This window comes from Tupaia chinensis, unplaced genomic scaffold (assembly GCF_000334495.1).
Source record: "Tupaia chinensis unplaced genomic scaffold, TupChi_1.0 Scaffold149501_1, whole genome shotgun sequence".
NCBI lineage: Eukaryota > Metazoa > Chordata > Mammalia > Scandentia > Tupaiidae > Tupaia > Tupaia belangeri.
Window position 1 is genome coordinate 372,872 of NW_006209345.1, and position 12,467 is coordinate 385,338.

Here is a 12,467-nt window from a genome sequence, read left to right on the forward strand (position 1 = left end):
TTGTGGGTAAAGGCGCTAGATGCCCACCTGTGGTTTGAGTCCCGGATGCGGCAGCTTGCTTTCTTGAGTCCCGGATGCGGCAGCTTGCTTTCTTGCTTTCCTGTTCTCTCTCTCTCTTTCTGTTTATCTCTGGTCAAATTTTAAAAAATAATAACTAATGGAATTAAATACATTTTTTAAAAAAAGAAAAAAAAAAGAAGTTGGCACAGTGGTTATAGTGAAGAGGGTGCAGGAAGGGACACTTCGGGCGCCATGACGTTCTGTTTCTGAATCCTGGCTACAGCGGTGTGTTTTGTGGACGCTGATTGCCCGTACACTTCCGGGGTGCTGTTTCCCCGTTTGCATTATCGGTGCAGTGTCCGCATGTCTTATTTTAATAATAATGGAGGGGAGATGGCTACTGAACTTGAGCTGTGAAATATTGCTTTCAGGGACTAAAAATGAAGATTTTCTGCAGAGACTTGACCCTCCAGACTCATTTCTAGAGTGGTAGGGCAACCTCTGTATCCTTCTCTCCATCTCTCTCTGTCTCTCTCCCTGACTTTTAATTTTAAAAAAATCTTTTTTAAGGTAAAATATTCTCTGTTCCCAGCCCCTCCCTTATCTTCTAATCCTTGCCTTTCCCCCTTCCCATTTAGGAGGGGCAGAACCCAGGCCCTTCTGAAGTGGCTACTGGTCTCCAGCTGTGAAATACTGCTTTGAGCGGCGCATATGCGTGCTGCGGAGTTTCCGTATTTTGCTTTTTAAAGTTAAAAAATAAATTTTTTGTCTTTTTTTCCTCTTCTTCTTTTTCCTTTTCCTTTTGCTTTTACCTTCATCTCTTGGCTACTCAGCCTCCACACACTGAGTGTCTAAACAGGTCTAAGCGAACAGTTTCCAAACACCTGAATACTATTAGGGTCGGAATATCCCTCAATGCCCACCTAATCTGATGCGCAAAGGGTGAAAAATGGAGACCGCAGATCGCTTCCTTCTGCATGCCTCTAAATGCTCAGATTGGACTTCAAGAAGTAGGAAGAAATGTACAACCCATCAAATGACCAGAAATCACCGCAGGGGCACAAGGAATATGAGAAAACAAGACAGTATCTCTCCTCCAAAGAAAAAGAATAGCTCCCTGTTCCTACACACATGTACCCCTCTCCCCAGGGATGCACAGCCCATGTGCCATGCACACAGACAAGTACATGCAAACACACATAGGTACATATGCACAGATGCAAAGGTAAATACATGCACACTCATGTAATGCACACACAGTGCACATTACACACGTATGCACATATGCAAACACCCCCCCACAAGCATATGTGTATATGTCCAAATATGTAGGCACACTGGTGGTGTACAAACATGCACATACATATACAAGCTATGGGCATAATACAAACACACACATACATACTAAGGACACAAGATTTGCAAGTAAACATGCCTACATATATGCATGCCCATACACACATTCATGTACATACATATAATTGCACATGCTCACAGAGAGATGAAGTTCTAGGAACATCTAGAATCGAAGGAAATGGATTCTTCTTGGACATTCCTAAATTTGCAGTGTCTGAGTGGCCACCATGGGACTTCGGGGACACTTCAGGGACAGCTTCTGGAGTTCCTGGGGCAGTGCTCAGGAGGACAGCATTCAAGCCAGGACAGTGTTGTGTATTCAAATTTATTTAGATGAATGTTCAGCCACAGCTCTCTGTGGATTTGTGCACATTCATTTCTTTAAAAAATGGTTTCCATAAAAGGACTTTTGGTAATAACCTATGTTTTAATACAATATTTATATACAAAAACCCCATTTGGAACTACTTGCTGTACAAGAGAAAATAGAAGCATCAGATCGCATGATGTTAGCAAACAATGAAGTCTGTGACACCTACAGACGCTGGTCACAGTCGGCAGGTTACGGGAATGTCAACGTGACACCAGCATTCAGGACAGATAGCTTTGGTTTCTTCTCTCCACCCGTGGCAAAACATTTCTTTTTATGTTTCTCTTGATGCTTGAGAAATTTCAGACAATTGGTCAGCATCATGGCTGTAAATTTAGATCCCCCTTATCATCGATGAGATTTGTTTTTACAAGTTTTTAAAATGATCGTTGTCTAACAGTAAGTTCCTGTGAGTAAAAATATAGAGAAGTGTTACCAAAATAGAAGCCTTTATTAATAAAAATCTTTGGTAGTAACAGTATTTTTAAATTCCTCGTGATGATATTTGGTTAACTAATAAATTCCTTCCACCTCTGAGCTACAGAAAAAAAAAACCCCAAAACTACCCAATAATTGATTTTAAAAAAACAACAACAATAAATATTCTAAAGCTTGAATGAACCCGGGAAGCCTTAAGACTTCTTGAAACCCTTAAGCCGTCTTTAGAAATGCTTTTGAGGTAATCTCTCCCTGCCTGTTTCCTGTTAAGCTGGTTTTGTTCCATGGGGAGGGAGGATGAACTCTGACGTCAGCTCAGAGTGAGGGGCAGGTGTGTGGCTGTGAAGGCTGCCATTCCCCTGCTTGCCCCGGCTCTCCTGCACCTCCCTCGCTCTCCAAAGATAAACTGGAAATCCCCATGCCCTCGGTGTGGGCGGTGCTGGGGGGGCACCTTTCTTTCTGAGCTGAGCGGCTCGGCTTCCAAACTCAGGGAAGGAAAAGATGATTGACAGCCATCTAGCTTTCCTGACAGAGAGGCAGGGGACACCTTTCAGAACCAGTATCAACATCATTCATTCCTTCTCTGTTCTCCCTGGAAGATTGTACCGGCTTCTGCCCTATGCCTTGGAAAACCACTTTGGATCTATCTTAAGCATCGGAAAGGTGAAAAGGATGGTTTCTAGGGGCCTCTGTTCACTTTCCCCTGCAAACTCAAGGTTTCCAAGATTTGTTTCTGCAAAGCTCCTGCCCTCGCCCACATTATTGCCCTACCACCAGTCATCATTCTGATTAACTTTGAATACTAAAGATAAAAAATTGTTTCCTGCATAATGGTCTTGTGCAAAAACAAGGAAAAAAAAAACAGAAAAAAGAAAGAAAACTGTTGTCTTATCAGAGAGTGGTCCTCCACACTTGCAGAAAACACAGGAGCCACCAGGCCCTGGTGGGGGCGAGAAGCCACCTGCCCTGGAAGAGGGTGCCCGTTGGCTGGGATGCCCGCTGGAAAAAAAAGGCTGCGGGGGCCCCCGTGGGTGGCCGGGGCTGGGGGCTGGGCTGCCGTCGCTGAGGCTGTCCGGGCAGGCTCTGGGGCTGTGGTTGTTGCACGGCTCCTCCTTCCTCCGCTCCTTCTCCATCCAGGTGTCCAGCAGCTGCTGCTTGCCCTGCTCCTCCCGCATGAAGAGCTCCACCATGAGCACCTTCTCCTTGTGGATCTGCTGGCTGATGTCCTTGGGGATGTCCGGGATGACCCAGTCCACAAAGTCGCTCATGAACATCACCAGGTTCTGGAAGGAGGAGAGTCAGGGCAAGGGGCGGGAACGTTCCTGGCTTCTCTGCCTGCCCCCACCTGGAGGAACCCCACCCTCAGGCCTGCGACCTCAGCCACATTCCCGGACCTCCCTGGCCTCCGTTTCCCAGAAGGTATACACTAGGCGTGGAGCCACCCGCCAGGCCCTCTCTGGATGAATCAGAACTCAGCAAGTGGGAAAATACCCAGAGGAATTCCGAGCTCCTTGGCCAGGAGGCTTAGAAGTGGTCCAGGGACCAGCAGGTGGCGTGGTGGACATTCCCACATGGCCGATCACGGTTTGAGTCCCGAACCTGGTGGCTTGCTTTCTCACTTTCCCTTTGTGTGTGTGTGTGTCTGGTCAAATTAAAATAAATGAATGAATAAATAAAATGAAATAAATCTTAAAAGAAATAAAAGAAGTGGTCCAGTGGGTTGTGTGTCACTGAATGTAACAACAAGCACTGAAGCTTTAAGGAAAAGAATCAAAGCAGAAAGCACCGAAAGGACCCAACTTTGCGGTCTTGGCGGACTCAGCCTGTTTCTCTGCAGTTTGCACAGCCGCCCAGGATCTCCCTGAACATCTGCCACCCAGTGCAGAAATTCCTGAACAGGATGCAAGATGAGTGGATTGTTAGGAAAAAGCACCATCTTGTCTATTAACTGTCCGGTGAACGTCTGTGAGCACCCTGGCCTCAGCTGTCGGGGATGATGCTGCCAGTACCCCCCCACCCCGAGCTGACCCCTCTCCTGGCTGGTGCCAGCTCTGCCCAACTGTGGCCAACTTGGCTGCAATGCTCACAGCTGGGCACCTACGCCCCTGCTGCCTCCCTGTTCCCCACCTGGACCGCAACAGCCAGGGACTGGCCAGTCTGGACAGTCTTGTCTCCAGGTGGCCCCAGGTCTGTGGTGCCATTCATGCCATGGGGCTCCTCTCCAGCTGAAACCCCTCCTGAGCTTCTACTCCCAACTTCCCTCAGTAGCCCACTTGCACGAGAATTCTCCTTCCAGGCTCTGCTTCCGTGTCACCCGGTCCCAGTCTTGTGTACTGACTGCTGGCGAAAGCTCACAGATGAGGCAGCTGAGCTAAGACAGGTGGAAAGACCTGCCTGAAGCACTGAATGTAGGCGACGGAGCTGGGGCTTGAACCCTGTGACAGAGACTCCAGGGTGTGGCAGACCTCTTGGTACGCCGCCTTCCTGGTGTGGACGGACACACAGAACCTTGGCAGTGCCCACGTGGTTAAGGTGCTCCTTCTCTCTGGGACCTGAGTGGCTGCCATGGCAACAACCAGCTCTGGCTCTGAGGTCCTGCTCCTCCTGGGAGTCCCTTGGCCTCAGAGCTAAACCAGTCCCCCTCCCCAGGGAAGGGGCCAGGCGGGTCCTCTGGCTGTTGGCCAAGGGCTGGAGTCATCTAGAGCCCTCTGTCCCCCTGTGCACCATCCTGAGACAGATACCCAGGGGTCGAGGTGGGGTCTCCTTCCCTCCATGCCTCTTTTACTAAAGGCCACCTATACTGAATTCAGCCTGTGCTCCCTGAGTGCGTCTAACGCCTCTGTTCACAGCTGTTCCCTTTGCCTCCCTTTTTCTCATGAAGCTCTCTCAGGCCTTCACTGCATAGGGTCTGTGGTCAGCCCAGCCCCTCCTCTGGGGTCCCAGGGCTCTCCAGGGCTCTGCAGGGGTCACCGGACTCCTGACACTGGAGCTCCCACCTTCCTGACTCTGGGCACAGGGCACGTCCTCAGTGCCCCTTCTCCTGCTGGGAACAAAGAGGGAGCCACACCTGGAAGACGATGACGAACGTGAGCCGGGCAGCCAGGACGGCCCAGAAGTCCTTGGAGATGTCGTACTTGTGCTCAGACCACGGGGGCTCTCGGTAGTCTTTGTACCTGCAAAAGACACCAAGGGACTCGAGGCTGGGCCTTCGAGGAGAACGCAGGGTCTGGCCAGTCCCAGGGAGCAGGAGAGAGAAGCGTGGAGGGCCTTCGCTGGCCTTGCAGCTGCCTCCAGGAGGCCAGCCCAGCCCTCGCACCACCTCAGGGTCTCTCCGCAAGTTGGAGGGGGGTGGTCAGGACCCTCCTTGTGCCAGGCAGAGCCCTAGGGCTTCGTGTCACCAGGAAGTGTCCCTGCAGGCCCAGCTGCAGGCTCATAGAACATGGCTGGGACCCCTGGCCCAGGAGTTTCCAAACTTTAAAAGAGGTAGAGCCCCTTTCCCCAAAAGAAATCTCACCTGAAACCCTAGTAGGTCTCAAAGGGAGTGGGGCCTCCCTGGTTGAAGTAGGGTGGCGTTCAAACCTAAGCTTCAAACCCTTTAACCTCGACCCATCCTCCACAAAAATCCAGGTGGGTTCCAGGGAATGCAGTTTGAAAACCACCTCTCCAGCCTATGCCCTCTTAGGGGAAAGGGATCAAAGGAAAAAACCTAACCATTTTACCAGAGTAGCCCACCCAGGAGGGTAAACACACAGCTGCACAGCTGGGGGCCCGCCTGGTCCACCCCAGCCTCCTCCCGTCCTCTTTTCCAGCTGTGGCTTCTCGGTCAGGGCCTCCCTACCTCCACAATCACGATATCTTTTTCATTCTTGAGTTTTCAGTTTAAGTCATTGCCTATTGATTTCCTGCTCACTCACACCCCTTCTCCCCAAGGCCCTCCCACCGTCCTCCACTCATCTGTGGAATATGCTTGGGCCTCCATGAAAGAGGCTGGCCTCTTTATTTCTGCTCCACCCACTGTGGCTCTCTGAACTCTGGCCTGGGCATCACTTCTCCCAGCCCCTTCCTTCTTTCACAGAGAGCCAGAAAAGTCCAGGGTCTGTGCGGGTGGGTGAGGTCATGTCTCTGCCCAGGCTCCCTGCCCCCCACCATGGTTCCCTGTATCTGGGGCCACACAAGTGCTGGAGATTGGCTTTAATAGAACCGACACCCCCCTCTGCATTGGAAAAGCTTCCTGGACAGGGACAGGGTTTCCAGCTCAGCTGCAGAAGCGCCCCCTGCTGGTCATTAAAAGCTGAGAGCGGGAGATCAGGGGAATAGGGGCCCACTCTGTAGTACAACCCTCGCCTGGACCCCCACCCCTGGTGCTCAACCACATGGACTACCACCTTGGCGTGTGTTTCTGAGAGCTTGCTTGGCCTCCCTAGGCCTAGATCTGGGCCCTCCGCCACCTATGTTGTAAGTATTTACTGAGCAGCTACTATGTGCCAAACCCCGTCCCAGTCGGGGTGATTCAGCAAGGAACACAACAGATAGGGCTCCTTACCCATGGAGCTTTATTTCCGGAGGGAGTCAGATGGGAGATTCCAAGAGACGGTTCGGTGCTAAGCTGCCAGCCCCTGAGATAGGATCAGGCTGGGAATGCGCACTCTGGTGCCAGGGCCTGAGCTGTGCAGTTTCACAATCCACGTTCCGATGGGAACAAGCAGCTTCTGTTCTCCCAGAGCCAGGAGCCACACGCACCTGTTTCTCCCTCATCTTTCTTCTGTGCTCAAGGCCAGCTGCATCAGGATGCATACTCCTATGCATCCTTCAAAACCCACTGTAGCTGTGTCCAGATGCTACTCCTACCACCGGTACTAACCTCAATTACAGAGGGACCTTTTCCCTCTTCGTCTAGTTCTATACTCAGCCTGCCAGCTCCCCTAGGGAGGAAATAATGCCCTATCTGGGGGTGGATGTGAGGATTAGATGAGACAATGGCCGTTTGAATGCAGGGACAAATGGTAGCCAGCAGCGAGCACAGTTCTCAGCTCTGCCAAGGCTGCCTCTGCCACACCCGCTGCCCTGGGCTGGGCTGGGCTGGGTGCTGCTCCTCTGGGAGGCGGTTTGCCATGGGTGTGTCTGGCGGAGGTGGGGAGCTCACAGAACCTGCGGCACCAGATTGTGGACGAGGGAAGGTAGAAAAAGGCCTGGTGAAAACCCAGAGCCTAGGGAGTGGGGTGGTGCGTCCCAGGGTCTTCTGTCTCCGTGGTGTAAAAGCAACAAGGTACTTAAAGACAAAGTCTGCCCTGCAAGGCTAGGACACCCCAAACATGGATGAGGGGGCTGCTTCCTTAACCCGTGCCTGGGAACCAACAACTGTGTCCCCTCTTAACAACCGAGGCTCACCCCCGGCCCGGTAAATATCCACTGAAGTGTGAGCAAATGATTAGTAAAATGGACCATATATTTTTCTGCCCTCTTTTTTTTCTTACCCATTCTCCCAGCTCTTGGTTTTAGTTAACTAGGTGCTCAACCACATGGGCTACCACCGTGGTGTGCGTTCCTGAGAGCTTTCTCGGTGCTCTCAGAAAAGTTTAACCAATACAAAGAAGGTGTTGTGTCGTCTGAGAGGGGAGAGCCCTGGATTGAACTCAGGGGTGTTGGGAGCTGCAGCCTCACACCTGGAGCTGGCTGCTATCCCCGCTCCCCATGTGACACAGAACCACACGACACTACTCGTCTCCCTGCTGCAGCCTTAGGCTCAGGTTGTTGCTGCTGGTACCCAGGACCCCAGCAGTCTTCTCCACTCTACTCCCATTTGCTCAGGGCTCTGCAAACATGTGGGTAGATCCAACAGCACTCCGGGCAGGTAAGGGTGAACAGCCTCCCCTCTGAAGAAAGGGTGGAACTTCGTTTATCACATGTGCTCAGAGGCGTGTATTTGGTTGCTGAGGTCTTCCTGGTTCTGAACCTCAGCTGGACTCTAGATAGATCAGGCTGCGAGCGAATGCTCAGCCTGCTGCTCTCGGCCCTGTTTCCAAGCCAGTGGTCAGTCACAGGACAGTCCCCCCTCCCCTGGCCCGTGGATGCCAGGCCCCTTCCGGTTCCTTCCATCTTAGTGTCCGCCCCCTCTGTGCTATTACACCTGGTGCTGCAGGAAAATGGACCGGGCTGCAGTTGTCCCGCTGCAAACACTCCGGTTCACGCCTCAGCTCGTGTCCACGTTGCCCCTCCCCTGCAATGCCCCGCCCCCACCTGCACCCTTCAGCTGGGTGTCCCCTATTACCCTCTTTAGGCTGATCACCCTCGGAGGTCCCTGCACAGCAGGAGGCATGTCACCCTCTCCCGAGTCCCTAGCCCCAAGCCCAGGCTGGCACATGGATGTTCTGCAGCAAACGGCCAGGCTCAGGTTCTACTTCTCACTCCCCAACCCAGCCTCAGTTTCTCCTGGGAGCACCCTGCAGGCCCCCAGCACCCAGTCAGGCAGAGTAGCAGTGATGGAAGGGCCTATGAGGTCCTGCAGGTCAGGCTTCTGCTGCTTTTGTCTGCCCAGTGTCCGCCACCCTTTCTTAAGCACCCTGGTTCCTTAAGGTCTCCCTGGTTCTCTGACCATGACCTCACACTCTGGCTCACAGGCACACGATCCAGGTCTGGACCCCGAGAGTCCTCCATCCTGGCAAGAGCAGCAGACGCAGGGATGGGGCTTTTCTGACTACTGAGAAAGGGCAGGTCTCCCACCAGGGCTGCAGAGCAGAGGGAAGATCAAGGCAGGAGCTACGGCGGGATTCTTTTTGTCTGCGGAAAATGATGCTAACAAAGAACAAAGCTGAGAGGCAGTGTCAAAGTGGGGCCAGAGGGCAAACTACTGCTCCTGGATCCAGCTGTGCCTGAAGCTATCGTGGACGTCTTAGTTATAGAAGATAGTAAACCATCCCCTTCCCTCCTATTTTATGATTTTTTTTTTTAGAGAGATTTTTACAATAGGACGTGTGTGCTTGACAGAGAGACAGAAAGCGAGAAATCACCAACTAGGGGGATGGCTATTCCACAATCCCTTCTCCTCTCGAGATTTTGGGTATGCACATACATGCGCCTGGCATGAGTTTTAGGCCACTGGGTCTAGGACTCGAACCTTTATACTACATGGGAGTTCAGCGACATAACCATTATGCCATCTGTAGGTCCCTACTTTTTATTTATTTGTTTATTTTTAATAAAGAAGCAAGTTTCGGGCCAGCAGGTGGTATGTTGGTTAGGGTATTGGCTCCCACATGGGCCAACAGTGGTTTGAGTCCCAGACCTGGCAGCTTGTTTTCTCACTTTCCCTCTCTTTCTCTCTCTCTTTGTGTCTCTTTAGTGAGTGCATGTGCCCTATAGCAAATTAAAATAAATAAATAAATAAAAATTAAACAAATAATTCTTTAAAAAAAGAAAGGAAGAAAGAAAGAAAAGCAAGCCTGAGTTCTGTGACTTGCCCCTGTAAGAATCTTGGGTCAAAACCGGGTTTCCCCACGTGGCCACGGAACGCGGCTCTTCAGAGAAGAAGGGAGGGTGGTACCTGCAGATGTGCACCTCGTAGCCCAGGTCCATGGGGTCGTTGGGGGCTGTGCCGTTCTGGAAGTCGCTGACGTTGAAGGAGGACAGGGTGTGGTTGACGAAGCCGTGCATGGTCCCGTTCTGGCTGTACATGTAGAGGTACACCAGGCGCGGGATGAAGTCGGACGTGAAGGAGATCACGAAGGCCTGGGCCAGGGACAGGGACAGGGAGGTGAGCACGGACCACCCGCTGGCCCACAGCCGCACTGAGCCCTCCCCGGCCCCGGGAAACTGCGCGGCAGTGCAGGCCCTGGGCTGTGGCCATGTGGCCCTGGCCCCGGGAGGTAGATGTGGCCACCTTGCACGTGGAGCAAAGGAAGGGCCAGGGCAGCTCTGGTCAGCCCCTCAGACAAGTGAGGAGAGGGCTGGGGGCTGGGGACTGCGTGCTGAGGGAGGGACAGGGACAGAGACTGGCCGTCTCTCACTGGCTGTGTGGCCTTGGGCTAGTCCGACTCGCTGTGCCTTAGCTGTCTCACTTGTAGGATGGGGACACGGCAGTCTTGGGTGGTGGGCAGCCCAGTGGTGCGTGGAAAGAGCTGGAAGGGACTGGGCCACTCTAAGTGCCCAGGGAATGTTTGCTGCGGCATGGCCACTGCTGCAGCGGTCCTCACAGGGGCCCAGGGCTTCCCAGCTGCTCACGGCCCTCCTTGTCCCAGGTGGGCCGTACCTTGCTGCCCAGCACCCTCCTCGGCAACCTGTTCTCACTCCCCTAGGCAGGGCAGGGAGCCACAGCGGGGCTGGTACAGAGGAATCCACAGCCTTAGCCTGGTGGGAGTGGGGGCAGGCTGGAGGGAGGGCAGCATCTGAGGGTTCCGAGGCCCCTTCTCCTGGGCGGGGCACCACTCCCTGCACCCCGTGGGGATTACGCCTTGGCCTCATGGAGACCCTGACTAGTCATTCTGACCTTGCAGGCAGTTCCGTGACTATCTGCTCTGGGTAGCTGCCCTCCTGCCCTCCGTGTGCGAAGTGTCAGCTTCTGAGGGCTCTGGCCTGGCCAGCAGACGGGGGATGAGGGCTGTGGGGCTGTGGCTGCTCCATGCAGCCCCAGCTTCAGCCTTGGACTTTGGAGCACATGCTGGGGACAGGTGGACAGGATGAAACCCAAGAGAGCTCCATGCCACAGGCAGCACCTGGCAAACCTCAATAGGAGGCCAAGGGGAAGACAGGTCCTGTGACCGTGGGGCCGTGATCCTCCCAACCTGCAGGCCTGGAGGCAGGAGAGGCCAGGAGGGGCCGCAGGGGCTGCAGGTGACAGGAAAGGCACCTGCCTGCCCGGCAGCTCAGGTGAGACTTGCATTTGGCACAGATCCCACATTACTTACGTTGATAATGACAGCAAGCTTGCCAACGCCTCTGAGAATGTTGTACCAGATTCCTGGGGGAGAAGGAAACCACAGATTACAGGGCCCTCTCGGACCGGGCTCTCAGTAATTCCGGCTAACAGGCAGTGCTGGGGCTGGGGCTGCTCCTTCCCTGCACACAGAGACTCCCAGCAGTGAGGAGTCATTCGGGGAGGTCTTGGGGAGCCAGGGTAACAACAGGGCCCACGCTGCACTGTGCATCCGGGATCGTCAGCTGTTCGTGAGCAAATCGGCGCAGCTAAACCAGGTGCTTAAAAACAGCTGGTCCCTAAGTGGTTCCAACAGTCTCCCATGAACCTGTTTGTACTACTAATTGGCCTAAAGCCTCGTTTCCAGAGAGACAAAGATTCTATTAGGGTGTGAACCTGTAGGTCTAGTGCTGGAAGGACTGTCCTCGGGGAGGCAAAATGTGATACTGAAGTGGGAAAGGAATGCCTGGCCCCCTGGCTGTGGGGTTTGGGTCCCATCCAGGAGCAATATTGTGACAGCATTGCAGTACAACTTTCCTGTGTGAGCACCCCTTGGCTCCGTGACCCCCCAAATCACAGAAGAAGAAAAGGACAACACAGTGCTGGGACATACTCGTCTCTCCATCTGCCTTCTCGTTGGAGATGAGAACGAGAAGCGCCAGGAAGGAGGCGCCCTGCCTGTTGAGGCCTCAGTGCTGTGATTTCTGCAAAGGAGACAAGTGCCCCTGCCCAGCCCTGCCCGATCCTACCCTTGCCCTAACAAGCCAGTGTTAGGTGCAGGCGTCGGGCTGGAGCCCTGTGCCCGCTTTCCCTGGCCTGACCAGGTCTGAGATGGGAGTGGCCAGCACTGGTCAGAAAGGGCTAGGAGAGGACAGTGCTTGGTACACTGGCCCTCGGTAGGACCGTGGCAGGTGGGTTTTCTATTCAGGGTGAGCGAGACACTGGGTTACTGTTCTAGCAGTGAGCCGTGCGGGGAGCCTCCCAGTCTGTTTTTGGGGTGCGTGCTTGAAGTTCGCAAGGCTACCAAGAGTTCAGGCCCCCGTGCAGCCCAGAGGCTACAAACCACAGGCTCAGATGCAGCAGCCACGGCCCTGCAACATGTGATGTGGTCATTCTCTCACTCAGCCCAGCCAGTGATGACTGGACAGTAAGGCACAAGTGCAGGGCCAGCAGGTGGCATGCAGGTTAAAGTGGCTGGATTCCACGTGGCTGGCTGTGCAGTTCGAATCCTGGGCCCTGCAGCTTGGAAAACGGGTTGGGCAGGTGTATGTGTATGCCCAAAATCCCAAGAGGAGAATGAAGTCGAAGAAAAGATTGTGGTGTGGCCATGCCCCCCAGGGGGGCACTTTACCCATTTCCCTTTCTCTCTCTCCCTCTATCTCTCTGTGTGTCACA

At 53.5% G+C, this 12,467-nt stretch overlaps 1 protein-coding gene across 1 annotated transcript in view; it reads right to left on the reverse strand.

The window, feature by feature from the left end:
- ANO1 (anoctamin 1) overlaps positions 1–12,467 on the reverse strand; it is a gene marked incomplete in the record, with an annotated part of 236,584 nt that overhangs the window by 3,427 nt on the left and 220,690 nt on the right. Inside the window, 4 exon segments of the mRNA XM_014585285.2 lie at positions 3,126–3,447; positions 5,232–5,337; positions 9,705–9,889; positions 11,065–11,117. Coding sequence (XP_014440771.1) covers positions 3,126–3,447; positions 5,232–5,337; positions 9,705–9,889; positions 11,065–11,117 — 666 coding nt within the window.